Here is a 19,523-nt window from a genome sequence, read left to right as displayed (position 1 = left end):
GATCACCTGCAGGGTCATAAAGAGATTTTCAGTAGCACATGGTGCAAGGAACGCAGTGCCTGAGCATCCTCTGATGTTGTCGGGAACTGCTCTTGGGCCAACGCTGGGACTAAAAATGCTTCAGTCTCATACAAGGCGTTTCTGTTACTAACTATGTGCATGTGGTCCCGGTATGACACAGATTAGGGATTATAAATTCTCACTTGAACTGTACCTATGAATTTGTCTTTTTGACTACAAGTTGATATTCATTTTGCAGGGGGGGGGGGAATCTGAAAAATGGCTGAAAGCCCAGCATCTAATAAGTCCCGTTCTCCAACTGGTGGAGCAAAAAAGCCTAAAGGCAAAGGATCACCAAAACCTAAAGGGTCACCAAAAGGATCAGCCAAAGCTAAACGAAGGCTTTCCGGTAAGTGTACTACTAAATAAATTGTTTGTCTGGTTTTACATGCCAAAGAATAATATTCATTAAAACAGGCATACCATTCCTTTTCGCTTTCTACTATGCTTCGTTGAAAAATTTCAGCCATTTAGCTTTTTAAAAAAATCTTTAAAAATGTTGTGGTTTGTTCACTGAAAGTTTTGATTCAGTCTACAGCTGTAGTGTGTGGGGCGGGGGGAGAGACAAACTGCCATTTGGGAAATGATTGACTATAGAACAGCCAGTATATAACTTGATAGGCATATATGGTTGTCAATATTTGGAAATCTATATACAGTACTGATCACCCATCACATCAGCAGAGCAACTTACTTGATCAAGGGGTTGAAACACTATCCTTACGAGACAAGGCTAAAGTATTTGGGGTGTTTCTGTTTCAAGAGAAGAAAACTTTTCAGTTTAAAGACAGGACAGAAATAAAGGTGGAAATGCTAGAGGTTTAAAAAATTATGTCTTGTAATAGTAATATGAGGTATTACCAGTGAAACAGCAGTAGATTGAGAACAGACCAAGGAGATATGACTTCATATCATGCACAGTTACATCATGCATATTTCTGAAACAGGATGTAATGATGGTCAGGGGCTCCAGTGGATTCATTCCTTCTTTCCTTCCCCTTGTTTCCTTTAATAACTACTCACAGCATTCCTTACCTCCTGGGGAATATTCATTCCTCAACAGGCTGAGGGGTTTTTTTTTTGGGGGGGGAGTTATTTTGGTTAATGTGCAAAGTCAAGTTTTCCTGCATATTTGGGGAGTCCCTTCATCTGTTGGGTGACCTGGCTTTGTTGCTTTCACAATTGGCATGGGTGGAGCATAATGGTTTAAATTTAGATTTCTATTGCTTTCATGGCTGTGTGCTTTCCAGAGGTGACTTGGTGGTCACAGTGAGAAATAAGATTCTGCTGGACCGCATGAGTCCTTGCTCCAGTTTGTAGGCCTCTTCTGATGCTAGGACTGTTTTATCTTATTTCAGTTAAAAAAGATGAGGAACCTGACCTGTCTATGGCAAGCATGGGTAAGTCCTACATAAGAAAACTGGTCTGAAGTGTGTATGGTATGCAAATCTGGAAAACCATAAACAAGGTACAAGAAAATGAGACATTTCTGACCTTTAGCTGCAAGAGGTGTATGGTATGCAAATCTGGAAAACCATAAACAAGGTACAAGAAAATGAGACATTTCTGACCTTTATCTGCAAGAGGCAACTGTCAGGTACAGTATTTATATGAAGGGAGTATGACCCTGAATGTAAGATGACCCCCTTAAAATGTTATGCATGCACAAACAAATATTATTGAACATAACTGGTATGCAAATATAAAATGACCCCCTCTTTTTTGTAGCATACCTATGAAAAAAACTAGTCTTGCATTTGAGTAAATACTGTACATAAAGCCAGACACTCTGGAGTGCTGTGAAAGCTATCGTCATGGGGAGAAGATTCATCATGTGAGATTCATAAACACGAAACTCTATTGGGAGGGACATAAGGGGTGAGATCAGAGGAAGCATAAAACCGTTGGTATTATGTGTGAAATCAATAGCACCCCCTGGCTGAATCCATGGCCAGCCCTATATGAACATTAGGTCAAAATTCATGAATGGAACCAACAATGAATTTGTGGGGGCGGGGGGAGAGAATTTGGAAATCATTTTCCACCTCTGAAAATCTAAGCCCTCAGGCAATTGAGCAGGCTAATGTCTCCTCAGTCTCTCTCCTTTCTCTCATTAACTCAGCATTCTGTCTCTTCTGGACCAAATTAAGTACCCAACAGGCTGTTATTTTAGATCTTTGGGGGGGGTTTAATTTACAAAGGCATGGTTTTCTGAATACCTGGGGAGTTCTGCCATATAAGTACAAACCCATAACTGTATGTGAGTGGCCTGGTTTTGCTGCTTTCATCATTCATACATGGGCCAGCCAGTTTATTATTAGATGCAGTGATTCACGGAGGCAGAAGTAGATTTGTGAGCACATTTCTGTTTCGCACAACAGTATTTTAAAGTGAGTGTGTCTTTATCTCTTGAAACTCACAGGTGAAGGACATCTGTCTCATTGCCAAATTATAGTCATATCTTATTCTTGTACAGTTTCTAATGAATAACTGTAGTTAAGCAGGTGCAGAGTGGAGGACCAGCAGTGGAAAGGCTTAAGGGATAAATGAAGGATTTAACAAATGTAACATGTTATATGATAGACATTTGCTGAGGGATTTAGATTTCTGGATGAGAGAGATTAAAATAGGATTTATTATTATGTGAGTTCTAAAAGGATTAGGTGTTGGCGCTGGTGAGGAAACATTCCCAAAGCACGTGTGCCTAAGTTGATCACTATCCCAATGTTTAGATTTACTATAATTCAGTTTTATAATATCCACAAATATGCCTATCCTTAAATGACATATTACCTGGCACCACAATTCACTAAATTCACTAAATTCAGCCATAATGGCTGTCCATTAACTGCAAGAGAGGCAGCAGATCTTATATGTGAGTTTACCATGTGTACCTTTGCAATCCAAAGCAATGTTACACCTTCGAAGTCCATTGAAATCAAGAAAGGTTGGTCTTCAGTGAGCCCCTTTGACATTTGAATGTGTTGCATTGTGACTTGACTCTTGATATCAAGTGATAAAGGATCTTTTGTACATGAAAAATACCTGACAGGAAAAGTAACAGGGTCATAACACTGTGAGAAAAACTATCAATATTAAATTTTAGTAGTGCCTGTAAGGAATTTGAAACTCCAATTGTACTGTTCAACGATGCCGTGGATATGTTAAAATAGTAGCAGCATTTTATTTTGGGATGTTGGGAGTCTTAAAGACAAAATTTGTTGTTGTTGTTATTGCTCTTTCCTCTGTCAGGCCACCCAGAAATCTTTCCTTTGGTTCTCACTGAAAAAACTCAGGAAATATTTAACTGTCGAGCTGATACAGATATCACAGCTGACAACCCTTACAAACTTGTTAAAAAAGAGGATATCATTCAGGATATGAAGACAAGAGCTGCAATTTCTGACTTCCACCCTATCAAAAGCATAATCCAAGTAAGTTGTCCCCTTCTAGGCATGGATAAAAATATGTTTTGGCAGGTGCATGGATTCATATGTTAATTACCTCATGTTCTATATATCAGCTTGCAATGGCTTTTGAGGCCTTTCTGTTAAAATGGACAATCTAAAAGTGCTGATGAGAATATTTTAAATATGTCAGAAGGGAGACTCCATCGGTAGTGGAGTATGATATGAGGCAGTTTTGTACGACTGTTGCAAAAAATAACAAAGAGTGGATAGGATAGCATGGTAAAGCTGACACATTTTGTAAGACTGTGAGCAGACAGATAGAACAAGAATTAACACCTAAAATGGAGGTTGATCATTGAATCAGAAAACACTGATTGAATTTGTATTTTACTTTGTATTACTGATTTGAGCATTTATGTGAAATTATATGAAATGTTTGTATCCTACATTTTTCATTATATAATCCTTCAGAACTGTTTGTTCAAATGGTTCAAAGGGTTTCTGCAAACTGGGCAGTATGTATGTGATTTTTATGCATGTGTGTGTGTATTCAGTTAACTATGTATTGAAATATGTACGTTTCATAATTTTATTGTCCTTTCTCTTTGATTTGCATTTGTCAGTTAAACATTTTCCTATACTTAATTGTTGCATTCCATTTGTTAGTCGTTACGACTATGTATTTCTATGTCTTATTTCCCCAGAAAATTAAAAAATATATACTGAAGTCCTTCCCCCTATGGATGGCACCTGAGGGAAAGGAGTGTGCTAGTTGCCTGGATCAGTATGAGGGCAAATTAGCGGGAAACTTAAATTACTTGGCACTTCCACAACATGCCATATTGAGCTGTTTTTTAATGTATTTATAAACCACTTTTCTTTGAGTGGGAACCCCAAGCATCTTACAACACTGTTCTCCACTCAATTTTATCCACACATCGAACACTCTGTGAGAATGTATAACCGGCCCAAGGTCACCCAGCAAGATTCTATTTTAAACTGGGATTTGAATCTAGTTCTCCCAGATCCTTGCCTGATAGTCTAACCACATCACAGTGGCTCTCTTTGACAGCAGACTTGGTCCAGAGGAAAATTTCTACTAATGAAATTTTTGGTGATTCCCTTTCAATTGTATACGTCTAATCCCCACCATGCTGTTCTTGGGGGAACCCCTGTTCCCCATGACCAGCAGTTTGGGGGCATTTTGGGCTGCAGCAGAAGTGGGGCGATGAGAAAGTTGTTCTCCACAGACAGAAAACCCTTCTATGGGGTCCAAGCCAGTACATGGAGTAGAAAAGGCCATGAAAAGAAGTGAGCTGGCCAGGTGGATTAGAGAGCACTGCAGGATGTGACTATAAGGGATTGGAGAGGGATATGTTCATCAAGAAATTCAATAAAAAGATTTAATCTTTGAAACAGTGCCAGACAAAAGAAAACATTGTTGAGGAACTCTCAAATTCATCGGTATTGCAGAAAAGAGCAAGAGTCCAGTAGCACCTTAAAGACTAACAGAATTTCTGGCAGGGTATGAGCTTTTGTGAGCCACAGCTTGCTTCTTCAGGTATCTGCCAGAAATTTTGTTAGTCTTTAAAGTGCTGCTGGACTCTTGCTCTTTTCTACTGCTAGTGACAGACTAACACGGCTGCCCATCGTGATCTATCATCAGTATTGCATTAGTGTTGACTGTAGCTGATTGTGCAACTATTTCTTCTTGAGACTTATAATTTATTCTAATTCACACAGGATTATCCTGGAGAAGAACTTCTGATAGTCTTTGACAGAGAGTTAAAGTATGGACAAATATTTTATCTTATTGCAACCGAAGAGGCCAAGCAAAGCATTTTAAATGTAAGGTATATGAACATTCAGAACTCCTTCATAGAGGGTTACTCTGTCCAGCTCAGTATTGTATACTCTGTCTGGTAGAGGTTCTCCAGAGGCTCAGGCAGATAAAGATGTTTTCCAGCACCTTCTATCTCAGAAACTGTAACTGACTCCACTTGGTACCATATGTGTGCAAACCATGCGCTCTTCCCTTACAGGAATTTTGAAACTATTTACATATTATTCCAAGCACGCCTGATAGAACATCAAATCATTTGTGAACGAAGACTGCAAAGATTGATCTATAATGATTGTTAAGTTCTGAAGATTTAAGGGCACTTATGTTTTCTTAACAGGGGTGATATTTCCACCAGTTCTCCTCTCCTGCTACAGCTCACTGAAATCCCCACCCCAAAAAATTTCTTCCTGGAACAGTATAGTGGTAGTGTGTGCGTGTGTGTGTGTGTGGGGGGTGTGTGATAGAAATCACCACCCCCTCTTGCAAAAAGTTAAGTGCCCTTAAATAGTTGGAATCTTGTTAGATACAGGCCATCATGATTTAATACTTATTAATATTTAATAAATAACAGGACTTTGGAAATATTTTCTCCCACTAGCCTCCAGAACCAGAGGAGGAAGAAGGAGAATTTAAACAAGGAATCCAAGAGGATTATGTTTATAAGCCTCCTGTGCGCAAACCTTGGATCTCTCTTGGAAGTGAAAAAGAAATTGAAGAAGAGACAGTTAAGGAATTACCAGCAAAGGTTAGAGCTTCTAGGCATGTTATTCGTCCTATTAACATTGTTTGCATTAAATAGCATTATTACATTAAAAAGTCAGACAGTAGAGTTCTGTATGAAATCTTTTAGCTACAGTGACTTTCATAAACTGTAAGAGGGACAGAATTGGAAATCGCATAGGAAATAGGCCAAGGTTCAAATGTTGGTATTTAGGATACAAACAACTTCACAAACCAATCCCCAAAGACCTCTGATGAGGTGAAGATTGCACATCAATGTGGACGTATACCAGCCCATATAATTGGTAGGCTTAGTTACCATACAAAATGTTGAGTATTTCGAAAATGAACTGTTTGCAAAACTAAAATGCAAGCATATTAAGAGACTTTAAAACTCTACTAGTGGGAAACTCTACTATTATTTATTTTAACATCTTACAGTGAAATTCTAAATAGAAGCCATTGACTTCAGTGGTTTTAGAAGGGTGTACTTTTGTTTAGGAGTGCACTGTTAGTAACCTTTGTGTCCTACACTTAAGGCAATGCTCAAGCAAAATATAGAAATGTTTAATAACCTATAAAACACCTCTATATAAATATCAAACCATAAAATCTAGAATTGGCAGTGCTCCAAGGAAACACTTCCATTAAGAAATCTTTTGGCTGAAATTGCAGATTAAATATATGATTTCTCGACCACAAAAAGAGTTTGGGAGTCGGATTAAATTCTACAACAGAAATGCTTCAATTGATAAATTTGGATATGTGGAATGTACAGCTTACCAAGATAAAAACTTCACCATTCAGCAGCTTGAAAGAGATACTGGTATTCAAGTGGTTCCACAAGAAAAAGAGACAGGTACTCAGACAAAATGGTAAGTATAAGTACCCATTTCAACCAAGATTCAAGCAACCTTAACACTTTTAAATCTTCTCTGAAAGCAGTGTCTGGGCATCAGAAAGACTACAGTTTCAGCTGTTATGTATCACCCATTTTTTCCTACCAAATGTGGCCTAAACCAGGAATTATTGGCAAATAATAAGATTACATTTGAATACGTCTGGAAGACTGGGGGAAGGGAACCTGGCAAAATATTGTTGTGCGATGCCATAACATCACTTCTGGCTATGTACCCAGAGGTGATGTCACCATGTCATGCAACACTCTAGGATTTTCAGGATTTCCCTGAAACTACGGGAAATACCATAGAGAACAGGAAAATTCCTACAGCATCAAGTCATACTTTGTACCCAGAGGTAAAGTCATGGTGTTGAACAACACTGTTTTGGCCTCCATTGCCCCCTACCTTCCTATCAAGTGGCAGTGTGGTATGGAGCTGGCAACCTGGGCACGCTCATTTGGGAATAGGGTTGCAAACCTCAAGGTGGGGCCTGAAGTCCTCCCAGAATTACAACTGATGTCCAAACTACAAAGATCAGTTCCCTGGACAAAATGGCAGCTTCAGAGGACTGACTGTATGATATTCCATACAGCTGAGGAGAAATTATGTCTGAGTCATATCACATCCCTGCTGAGCTCTCTCCTTGCCCAGACTCCACCCTCCCCAGGCACTGCCCACAAAATCTCCAAGAATTTTCCAGTCTAGAGTTGACGACCCTGTTTGGGAGAGGAACTAGATACAACTCTGGACATGAATCTGCTACCAAAAATGGTGGTCCCATATGGAGTGTCCCCCCCCCTCTGTATGATTTATTTAGACTTACCAGAATTGTTTCTCCATCCCCACCATTGGCAGCCAGTAATATTGAGCAGGGAAATGACACAAATAATCTAAGTAAATATTGTTGAAGGCTTTCACGGTCAGAGTTCATTGGTTCTTGTAGGTTATCCGGGCTGTGTAACCGTGGTCTTGGTATTTTCTTTCCTGACGTTTCGCCCGCAGCTGTGGCAGGCATCTTCAGAGAAGTAACACTGAAGAGGAGACACTGTCCTTCAGAGGAGACACTGTCCTTCAGAGGAGACACTGTCCTTCAGTGTTACTCCTCTGAAGATGCCTGCCACAGCTGCGGGCGAAACATCAGGAAATAAAAAACCAAGACCACGGTTACACAGCCCGGATAACCTACAAGAACCAATCTAAGTAAACATTATGTAAAGAGGTGAAGCATCGTGTTGAGAGTTGCATCTAGTTCTCCATAGCATTGTTAAGAGAAATTATCTTAATTCCTCTTTACCTAATTTCTCTCTGAAATCCAACAATCCGCTTCTTCCCCTCTTTTTAGGAATTTGGAGTTTGTTTCTAATTTTGTTTTGGTAAAAAAAAAGAAAAGAGGGGCAGGAAGAGACGTTCTGTAAAATTTCATAATTTCATGTACCTCTCTCTGCAACACATTTGCTCTTGTTAGTAGAGCCGTCTGTAGGTGCCACCCTCTAAATGGGCAAGCTGCCTGAACACCTTCCCTGTGGAATGGCCTGCCTGAAGAGGTCAGGGAGGCTCCCACTCCTGGCATTTCACAGCCTATGTAAAACAGGGCATGTGTATAAAGGAAATAGGCCTACATCACAAGAGATTGGCCCCCTGTTTCTAAATGATGTTTGTCCCTTTCCATAGGACCTACCCAAAAAATGCAGGGACACAATATTATCCTAGAGAATTTTCAGATGACGAAAAGAATATGTATTTATCATCAGAACAGCTGAAAAACTTCATCCTCTCTGTGGCTTTAAGGTTAAGTATCATGCTGTATCCATTAAAAGTTGTATACTGAGAAGAAAGCAAGAGTTTTGTTCCAGCTGTTTAGTTTGTCTAGTCAGCACCAGAAGCCCCCTCAGTTTTCCCTTTATGTACCTCTGTGACTGATTGCTATGCATGTGCCCAGACACAGGGAAGTGATAATGAACCACGAAGAAGGAAAGCCTCTGTCCCTACTCACAGTGGGAGAAAGGAGGTTAATGAGCTATTTGTCTGAAGTATCAGCTTGTGGGCAATGCCATTGCTGCTGGCCCTCCAGTTCTTACTCAAGTCAAAATATATTTCTTATCTAAAAGTAGTTTACGGTATTTAGATACTTATAATCTACTTTTCTCCCTATTGGGAAACCAAAGCAGCTTACAACATTGTTTTCAACATGATCTTACAGTCCAATCTGAATTTTCTTTACTAGAAAATAAATCTAACAGAGTTCAGGGGGACAAGTTTCTTACTTGATGGACCTAACATCATACAGCTGAAATCTGAAATTTTAACTTATCTGTTGAAGTTTTTGAAGGGTCTGAAAAATGCATATCCTCTGCCCATGCCTTTTGTCTGAACACCAGATATTAGGCAATATTCCAGAACAACAATTCAGTGAATGTGAACAGAGCCAGTCCTTACCAATACTCAGCTCCATGGCCTGTTTGCCACGGCCAGGTCAAGAGCCTCAGCATAAGAAATAATGAATGGCTGTGCACATTCAATGGTGAAGGAGCATCACTCCCAGAATCCAAACCTGGCCTTATAATACAATGCTTTTGCCATAGAAGCCATCTTGAGTCCCATACCGCTCTCAGGGTTTCTCTTGCACAACTGTGGCAAAAAAATCATGTCACAAAAAGCAGGATGGTAGGAAGTCTTGACCTATCATTTTGTTAATCTTTATTTTTAAGAAGTACCAGGTATCATATAAATAATCATTCCTTCCATATATACACCCAACATTGTTGTCAAAGCCCTTCGTTATCAATCATACAGGAAACATGACATGTACACCACAATATTTGAAACAACATTCCTTTTAAACTGAAAATTACATACTTTCTGAATTAAGTAAATTTTGTAATTTGAGACATAGCATCTAATTTTTCTTTTTAAATTTCCCCATACCACAGAGTTGAAATAGCATTACAACAAAACGAAATAATGGATGCCTTTTTTGATGACTGGAAAGCCCTTGCAGAAGATGAAGGGGCCTTTGCGGGCAAGTCAGATGTTTTCCTTAAGGAATACCAGTCATTTACAGACCTACATTATCTCAAGGACAGAACTGTTAGCTGCATTTGCTGGCACCCAACCATTTACGGTAAAGTTTACAGAATATTCAGTTCACGGTTAGAAACACAGTGAGGCATGTTTGGAAGTCTTTGAAAGATTAAAATCTCTTCCAGTTTATTAGCCTTTCCCTGAAAAAATCCACTTGACAGTAAAGGGAAATGTGATGATTAATATTTTGTAATATTCTAGCAGGTAAATCACTGAAAAATAGATGGCCTGTAGTTTATCTCATCCTTTCGTAAGAAACAAAGTGAAAGACAAGTTCTATAACTGTAGTCTCTTGCCTTTGTCATCTCTGAGGGGCAAACTTCAGGACACACTGCCACTGTGCCTCTCCTGTATTACAGGGCACCCTCAGAACAGGCTAATTTGCACAGAGAAGGGGTGGGAGGAAAGAGCGTGATTAATCCTTTCCATCTAAATTTCTCTTTCCCTACCTCTGCTTTTATTCCAGACATATGGTTACCTCATAAGCATGGGCCTGGAAATTTGCAGAAGTAAACAGAAGTGGGTATCTATTGGGAGGAGGAAATTTCAAGAGGAATATTATTAAATTCTTTTAAATCTCACCTTTCCTTTAAAGAAGTGAAGGCAGTGCCCTTCCCCCTTTTTCTCACAAAAACCATGTGAGATAGGTTATGGTGAGAGTGACCAACCAAGGTTATCCAGTGAGCTTCATGGCAGAGTGAAGATATGACTCGAGCAGCCCATTCCGGAACTCTTGGCTGGAAAGAGCTCAGGAATAGCACAAATGGCCAGGAGGCACTTGTGCCGGTGCCCAGGCCACTTCCGCCGCCCTGAGAGGCAGGGATGCCAGTGTTGGGGTGCTCACACTGGCCTCCCTGTGCTGGTGTGGCAGCGTGGCCTTGGGATACTGGCACAAATCCCCGCGCCGGCATCCTGGGGGGCCTTCTGGGGGCAGAGCTGCCAGTAGGCAGCTTCCTGACCCCTTTTGGGCCAGAAACGACCCCTTCCAAAACAGCTTTGCTGTTTTCAGTTGGGCAAAATGCCCCATTTTCAGCCACAACAAATTTTAAAGGCTTTTTAAAGCTTTTTGGCAGTTGGGGAATAGCTTTGGAGGCTCCATGGCGGTGCCTCGGCTATGCCGTCCCCGGTCGCCAAAAAGCTCAGGAATGAGCTGTGAATGGCCCCAGTTCAAATCCAACATACTAACTACTACATTACACTGACATTCCAACTAGCTAGGGAAGAATTAGGCATCCTCTTATTTCATCTGATTCCAAGTGCCTGATAACACTTTGCAAGGGAGAAGAAGCCATCTGGACTTTTTAAATTGTGGCTGCAGAGTAGCATATAATTTGCCTTTAGGGAAAGGGACTGAAAAACCAAGCAGCAAATATAAAGCTGTGATATTAATCTTTAGGGTGACCACATTTAGAACAGTGTGTACAGTCCTCGTCACCCAACCTCCAAAAGGGTATTAAAAATTCTTTTGAATGCTGCCCAATTGGTGAAAATGACAGACAGACCCTTAACAGTTAACAGTTCAGTTCTGAGGTCTGGGACCAATTTTGAAAAGTTCTCTGTCTTGATTCATCACCTATTGCAACTGTAATTTATGATTCCCAGTGTAGTCCAACATTCTTTCAGTAGATGGGGATTCTTTAGTTTGAATATATAGAATGGATTTTTTAAAAGATTAACTATTATGATAATTTCCAACAAGCATGGCAGGAGTTACACTGCCGGTATTTCAGTATATTCAGTGAGTTCCTGAATCACTGGATAATGGCAGAGTTTGCAGAAACTTGCAAAAATGAGACAATATTGATATAAAAAACTCATCGAAAATCTGTCAGTGGGTTTGATCCAAGCAAGGACCTTGCATGGATTGCCACTTTTTCTTGCTCTCCTCTCTTCTCAGCAGCTATTTCTGACCCCAGGGTTCCCAGGACCCATGCAGGCTAACAGCCACAGGGCTCAGGAGGCTGTCAGTGGGAGGGGGGTGAAATCACCTTTTCTGCCTTTTTTTGTGAGTGGAAGTCTGCTCATGCAAGGGAGAGAGAGAAGTGATTCCCCCCCCCCCCGTTACCTCTCCCAATTGCAGCCTCCTGGCCGGAGTGGCTGTTGTTCCACATTAATTTTAATGTAAAATCCTGACCCTGAATTGTCTTTGTTAAAGTTTCTTTAATAAGAAAAGAAGAAAAAAGATCTGAACATCATCATCTGCAGAAGAAAAAGAACAGAAGAAGAAGAAAAAAAACAACTTTTATTTTATGACTGTGGCAGCTGTAGATTGTGGAGATCTAAAGACATAACTAAGCACAGAGTTAACTAAGTTCATTAAAATTTCTGATCTTGCCAGGATTGACAAACTTATTTGGTACATTTGAATCGTTGGGGAGGAGTCATAAGAAAAACAACCAAGGGGAAAGCACCTGGTCCTGACCTAATACCAGTGGAATTACTTAAAACTGACCCAGGCATTATAGATATAAATAAGACGGGAAGTATGCCTGAAGCATGGCGTGGCATGATAATTGTCCCAATTTATGAAAAGGGCATCCGATGGACCTGACAAATTATCATCCAGTAGGTTTACTGTCCACTACTAGAATGCTTTTTGAGAACCTTAGAACCTGGGTCGAAGAAAATAACATCCTTGGGAATGAGCAGGCTGGTTTTAGAAAAGGAGCAAATACAATTGACCATTGTCATACCCTTCGATTTTTAGCAGATAAATATATAAGCTCTGGAGAAGGCATATTGGCAGTTTATGGATCTTAAATCAGCATTTGATACCATCTCTAGGCCCTGCTTATGCAAAAAGCTAAAGAAGTATGCCGTTGAATCAAGCCTCCTTTATTGAATACAACAGCTTTATAGCTGTCCAACTGCCTGGGTCAGGTGTGAGGAGTTGGGACAGTTATCTGGGGTACTTTCCTTAGACAAAGGTGTTAAACAAGGGTGAAATCTTGCACTCCTGCTGTTTATTTTATACATTAATGATCTTAGACCTTGTCTTTTGAGGCATGGTTTCCATCTGTATTTATCCAACTGCGAAATCCCAATTCTTTTATATGCAGATGATGATGTTCAGATCAGTTATGGGGCTCTGTAAATTGATTAAAAATGTCAGGATTACTGAGGACCATGAAGTTATGTCTATTAATATAGCAAAATCTAAGGTTCTGATATTTAGTAAAAGAAAAAGAAGGAAAATCTTCAGATGGCATATAGCAGGCCAATCTATGGAACAGGTTACTCAATTCAAATTCTTGGGAGTCCATTTCGATGCATCCCTGACATGGAAATCACATTTGGACCTGGAGGGGGATAATGCTTTAAAAGTCGGGATGACAATTGTAAAATACTTTTATACAGCAGAAGGCGAATTTGTCCCCTCAGCTTTAAAGGTATATAATGTCAAGGTCTCAAATCAGTTTTTGTATGGTATGGAAATTTGGATTGGTGCTGTCTCTGAGAGGATGGACTGCATTCAGCATAACTTTTTCCGACGCTTACTGGCTACTCCTAGATGTGTCTCGTGCATAGCACTGAGCGCTGAATTGGGGGAATCATCGATGGAGGCAAGGATAAAAGTATCTCTTTGGAAAGTTAAGATCTTAAAATCTGTGGGGAGGCGTACTTGTACAGGCAGATGCTCACATTAACCAATGGGATTATTTATTGCGGGGGGGGGGGGGAATGAAATGTCTAGGAATTACAAATGATGCGGTAAAGACCATAGAAATAACTAGGCTCATCAAAATGCACGTAAAAAAATTGGACTCTAAGAGCCCATTCCTGAAGGGTGGGTGAAGCTCCTTAGGAGCCGGCATGACCTTGTGCCAATGTAGGTGCCACCTTATCATGGAATAAAGTGGCACCTACGCCAATGCAGGGGCAAAACACATCAGTGTCCGGGCACTGCCAGCCCCTGCTGCCAGCTCAGCCCTTGCCAGCCTGTGGGGGGGTGTTTTGGGGGTGGAGCTGCCTTTAGCACTGGGAACACCCCCTTGAGTGGCGGCGTGGCTGCGCCACCTTTTTCAGTGGTACAGCCTTGCTATTCCCTATGGGGCATTTCCCCCTTATTTTCATTTTAGACATTTTTAAAAGGCTTTTTTCGCCTCCATGGTGACCAGGAAGCCTCGGAGGAGGCAGCACAGCTGCGCTGTTTCTGACCACAGTGGATCCACCTCCCCCTTCAGGAATGGGCTGCCCCAGTACATTTCTTAGGGCTCGTAGGGTATGCTTGGCTTCCTTTTTGGGTATTGCCCTTCCCATGCAACTGTCCAAGTATTTTTATAGCTTGACAATACTAAAGCTCAGAAGAGCTTTTACTTCGGCAACAATGAATACCGTTCCTTTGGCGGTTCTGGAGGGCAGCTATTAAAAAGTGCTATGCTCAAATAGAACATGTAGCTGCTCACATAAAGAAACTGAAACTATCGAATGTATGATCATGGAGTGTCCTATATTTAATGAACTGAGGGCCAGTTTAATTACTCCTTTATTTAAAAATATAGAAATGTCCAAAGAGGCAGTACAAGGGCACAGGTGATGTGGCTATTATCATATACAAATTATTCTGTTTCTCTGTCTGTAGCAAAATTAATAGGGGCAATAATTAAATACCAAAAGAATAACACTAAGTAAGGCATTTTTATTCCTTTATTCTCTGCTCAAGGCTGTATGAGCAGTACTAGATATTTGTTTGTTTATTTATTTATCAAATTTATAGCCCACCCTCATTCCCAGCAAGCCGGGCTCAGGGTGGATAACATCCCCTTAAAATACGTCAAACCTTAAAAACATCAGTTAAAGCATCATTCCGTAAATTATAGAACCAGATGGCATAAAACAATCCCATTGCCACCATGGATCCGGGGTTCAATGGATCAGCCCCCCCCCCCAGATAGCAAGAGTGAGGGGGAGGGATGGGGAGGCAGGAAAGGATGGATAAACTTGCGGCTGCCCTCAATTATAGGCCTGGCAGAATAGTTCCATTTTACAGGCCCTGTAGAACTCCTTAAGGAGCCCCGTGGCGCAGAGTAGTAAGCTGGAGTACTGCAGTCCAAGCTCTGCTCACGACCTGAGTTTGATCCCGATGGAAGTTGGTTTCAGGTAGCGTGCTCAAGGTTGACTCAGTCTTCCATCCTTCCGAGGTCGGTAAAATGAGTACCCAGCTTGCTGGGGGTAAAGGGAAGATGACTGGGGAAGGCAATGGCAAACCACGCTGCAAACCAAGTCTGCCTAGTAAACATCGAGATGTGACGTTACCCCATGGGTCAGGAATGACCTGGTGCTTGCACAGGGGACCTTTACCTTTTAGAAATCCTTAAGGTCCCACAGAGCCTTAATGTCCCCAAGAAGACTTGCACCAGGCTGGGGCCGGGGCCGAAAAAGTACTCTTATAGAAGACAGCTGCACACAGTTCGGGCTGGGGACCACCAGTAGATTACGACATGTAAAGCGTAGAGCTCTTTGGGGAGTATACCAGGAGAGACGGTCCCGCAGGTACGATGTTCCCAGACCGTGTAAGCCTTTAAAGGTCAAAACCAGTGCCTTGAACTTGATCCGATACTCCAGCTGGAGCTAGTGCAGTTGTTTCAGCACTGGAGTTATGTGATCTTGCTACAAGGACCCCATAAGGAGCCTCACCGCGGCATTTTGCACCACCTGGAGCCTCCAGCTCAATCTCAAGGGCAGCCCTGCCTAGAACGAGTTACAGTAATCCAGTCTAGAGGTGACCGTTGCATGGATCACTATGGCTAGGTCGGGGCTGGAGAGGTAAGGCACCAGCGGCCTGGCCCGGCGGAGATAGAAAAAGCCCACCTTGACCTCGACTGTGACCTGAGCCTCCATCGATAAGGTGGCATCAAGGATCACACCCAGACTCTTGATGGCAGGTGCAGATGTTAATTGTAGATGACAGACAGACAGATAAACAACCATTTTGAAAAAAATTGGAAATGGTTTAAAGATTTTTGGAATTCTAACACTATAGTATTAAAGAAAATGATTTTGCTGTATTATAGCAATTGATAGAACAATTTGACTCTTTTTGTGATCATTTTATATTCTAACAATTTTTAAAACTATATTAACTTTTCCATGCATACTTCTCCAATAAATTTATATCCATTTTATAATAATGCAATATTATTGTAGCAATTCTATCTTTTTTTAATCCAAAAAATAATGTATTGTAGAGTACAAAAAATATACAGAAAAAGCAACTACCGTGGTCAAGGACTTGGAGCATCTTTCCTGTGAGGAACGGCAGTGCCATGATTTCTATGGCCTTAGAATAGGTGTACAGGATTGTACAGTTACTTTTTAGACAGTGGAGAAAGTCAACCAATGGGGAACATGATAAAGGTTTATAAAATTATAAATAATGGAGAAAAAAGGTTTTAAGATATTTTCTCTATGCCTTCACACTCAAGGTGACCCAACAAATCAGGGTAATTAACACAGTATTCAGGGTAAACCAATAACATTGATCAGCAATTGGTTAAAAGAAAGCTCTCCTTCACAAAAATGCATTATTAATTTTTAGAATTCACTGCTGTAAGAAGCAGTGGTGACCCTAATTTAGGATTAGCCCCTGTTCTACAAAACCTTTTTGTAATTCTTAAAGCAATTTGTGACTGCTGAATTCAGGCAGAATGCAGACAACATCTGTCAAAATAATGTGTTTCCAATTGCAAAGGATGAAGCTGTATTTGTTTTCCATCAGGGATCATCGCAGTGTCAGTAATGGAAAGACTTTCTTATGAGGAGCGAATACAACAGTCTGGGAAATTACTCTTGTGGAAAGCACCAATTCTTTTTTGGAGTTTTGCAGACCCTATACACCCACAGGTATTTAATACACCAGAGTAAAACAACAAAGAATCAGATACGACAGTACTCAGAACTCTTATGCCTCCCACCCTCTTGATAATTATATTTTCTAGCTAATGCTGGAGTGCCCTGAAGACATCTTTTGCTTTCAGTTCTCGCCAAGTGACCCCAACATCATCGCAGGAGGCTGTATGAATGGACAGGTATTAGGATCTGCTTTCTGCCCTTTTATAGCCAATGTTCTGCCAGGAGTTTGCATGTATAAAAATAGGCTGCTCATAACTGACCAGAAGTATATATTATTCCTCTTCCCTGCCACTCTGTGGAAGTCCAAATGACAAACTTCAGCAACAGTATCCCATCTGATTGAGGAAGAGAGAGTGGAGCTAATTAACTTGAGAACAAACACCCGCTCCTTCTTATTAGGACTATTCGCTACAAAGTAATATCATGGGCTGTTGGGAGCTCTGCCAAGAGGCCAGAGAATCCATGCAGCATGACCACATCACGGAAACAAAAGCTGGTCAGGATAAAATGGACTGCAGATCTCCCGCCTTAATGGGCTTTACACACTAAGCTTTTGCTGTGAGCTCATAGCAGTTCCATTGCCTGTCAGGATTCGAGCCTGCAAGAGTTCTTGGACAGGTGGCCTGAGGGATCCTGGGAAATATTCAGTGTACCACCAACCTCAGTTTAAATTTTCCAGTGAGGGACAAATTATTGCCACAATTATGCAAAAGGCACAGGACAAAGAATTAACCTGAAACACCACCCACCGTGATCCTGATGCAAATGAAGCCTTAATGATTACAATTTCAGATTTCAAACTTCAGTTATGGATCACCTGTTCTAACAACATCTAGTAACACCCCAAAGAAGACTCAGAAACTAATAGCTGTTCTTTAGCATTTCTTTCCTTTCCAGTTTGGATCAATACATGTCAGTAAAAGACAAACAAGGATAAGTCTTCATCATCAATGTACATGAAATTTTATGTAGATTCATAAACAAGAGATTGACTGCTGCCCTTAATTCAATTACAGACTAAATGGGAAATAAAACATAGGAAGGACATAACGCCATGTCCTGTGATGGCATAAGTTAATTTGTGGTTTCTCAAAAACCTTCAAGCTGTCCGCCCATTATGTGACACAGAGTGAATTTTACTATAAATCTATTTTCAACCCTGTTCAATGTTAGTGATTTTATACCACATCATTATTTGGGCAATCCAGGATAAAGCGGTCCACCAGGAGCCTCAGGTCATTGTGTGGGATTCCTCAGTACTGGAAAAAGTCTTAATTTTTATTACTATAAAGCACTTTCCTTTCTGTAATCCCCCTCATTATGGATTCTGTAGAGACATATTTCATTCTTCTGTTACGCTGCATACTAAAAAGAGTGTTACCTCACAATATGTTGTTTCCTTCACCTAGGTTGTATTGTGGGACATTTCACAGCATGAAGAGAGGTTACGGAATGCGAAGACAGGTGGAGGAGGCAAGGGAACCACAGTCAACATGGTTAGCTCTTTATTATAATCAATGTCCTGAGGCCCTTAGGCTCATTCAGACAAGACATTTTCTTCTACTCATGCTTCAGTCATTTGACAGTTCATGTTTGTGTGGTGTATGAACAAGAAACCACAGATAAAGCCATGGCAGCTTCTATTGTTGTCACGGATGGGAAAAGTGATTGCCTGGTTCGCTCTTTCTGTGTGTCCATACATGCAGTTCTCAAGGACATGGAGGACTTATCTTACATGTAAAACAAAAGAAGTAATGCAAACAACCCAAATTTATGTATCTAAATTTTAACACAGAAAGAGTTACTTAAGCATATGTTATGGAAGATAGCTTAACTACTAAAAGATAATTCAACTGGAATCTCTGATAGGATCCGCACCATGTATTCTATTAGAAGAGGGGGAACTGTATTTATTAAGGATGCTCAAAAGACCCACTTGGTTCGGCTCACAGACTGTTTGCCAGCTGCAAATGGAACTGATTTTTTGTCAACCCATTCAGCTGTCTGCAACCAGCTCAAATCTGTTTCTTGGGTTATTTTTCATGTATTCAAAAAGTACAGTATAACGTAGTACGGTGCAATCAGCTGAATTTCATGCCTGTACACTCTCACACAGTCCATTGAGAGTCCTGTTTTCTCTCTCACCTACAGACCAGTTGCTGCTGCATGTTGCTTGGCAGCCAATCATAAAATAAACGGCGAGCAACTTGGACTGTCAGTCAGCAATAATAAACATTTTATTTGTTTTAAAAAGTCTTACAAGTTTTTTGTGCGCATCCAATTTTTACACAGCCTTAGAGGAGGCATAGTTCCCCCCATGTTATTAAATTACCTCAGCCCACTAGCTAGCCATGACCCTGGGTTGAATCATCTCTCCCAATGCACAAATACTGGGCTGTATATATCTCTCATATAAAATGTGTGCAATTATCAGCCTGGTAAAACAATGTCAGGTTGATAATTGCACACATTTTATATGGGAGACATATACAGCTCAGTTTAACAACTTGAGACAATCTTACCAGATGTTTATATAATTGGTAATATATTATACAACCTACATACATACCTGGTCTGATATATATAGTCAGTATATGTATTAACCTTAGGAAATGCCATGGTGCTGTTTTAATGTTTTTTAAATAATTTTGGTCT

At 40.6% G+C, this 19,523-nt stretch overlaps 1 protein-coding gene across 1 annotated transcript in view; it reads left to right on the top strand.

The window, feature by feature from the left end:
* The first annotated feature begins 270 nt into the window (after positions 1–270).
* The window catches only part of DNAI3 (dynein axonemal intermediate chain 3), a 42,887-nt gene continuing 23,634 nt past the window's right edge, over positions 271–19,523 (top strand). The window contains exons 1-11 of the mRNA XM_056844748.1: positions 271–409; positions 1,419–1,460; positions 3,313–3,494; positions 5,214–5,318; positions 5,912–6,058; positions 6,709–6,908; positions 8,607–8,723; positions 9,866–10,056; positions 16,735–16,859; positions 16,955–17,044; positions 18,278–18,364. Of these exons, the coding sequence (XP_056700726.1) occupies positions 280–409; positions 1,419–1,460; positions 3,313–3,494; positions 5,214–5,318; positions 5,912–6,058; positions 6,709–6,908; positions 8,607–8,723; positions 9,866–10,056; positions 16,735–16,859; positions 16,955–17,044; positions 18,278–18,364 (1,416 nt within the window). The 5' untranslated portion in view covers positions 271–279. The remainder of the gene's footprint in view (positions 410–1,418; positions 1,461–3,312; positions 3,495–5,213; positions 5,319–5,911; positions 6,059–6,708; positions 6,909–8,606; positions 8,724–9,865; positions 10,057–16,734; positions 16,860–16,954; positions 17,045–18,277; positions 18,365–19,523) is intronic.

This window comes from Euleptes europaea, chromosome 2 (genome assembly GCF_029931775.1).
Source record: "Euleptes europaea isolate rEulEur1 chromosome 2, rEulEur1.hap1, whole genome shotgun sequence".
Taxonomy (NCBI): Eukaryota; Metazoa; Chordata; class Lepidosauria; order Squamata; family Sphaerodactylidae; genus Euleptes; species Euleptes europaea.
This window is presented reverse-complemented; position numbering and strand designations above follow the sequence as displayed.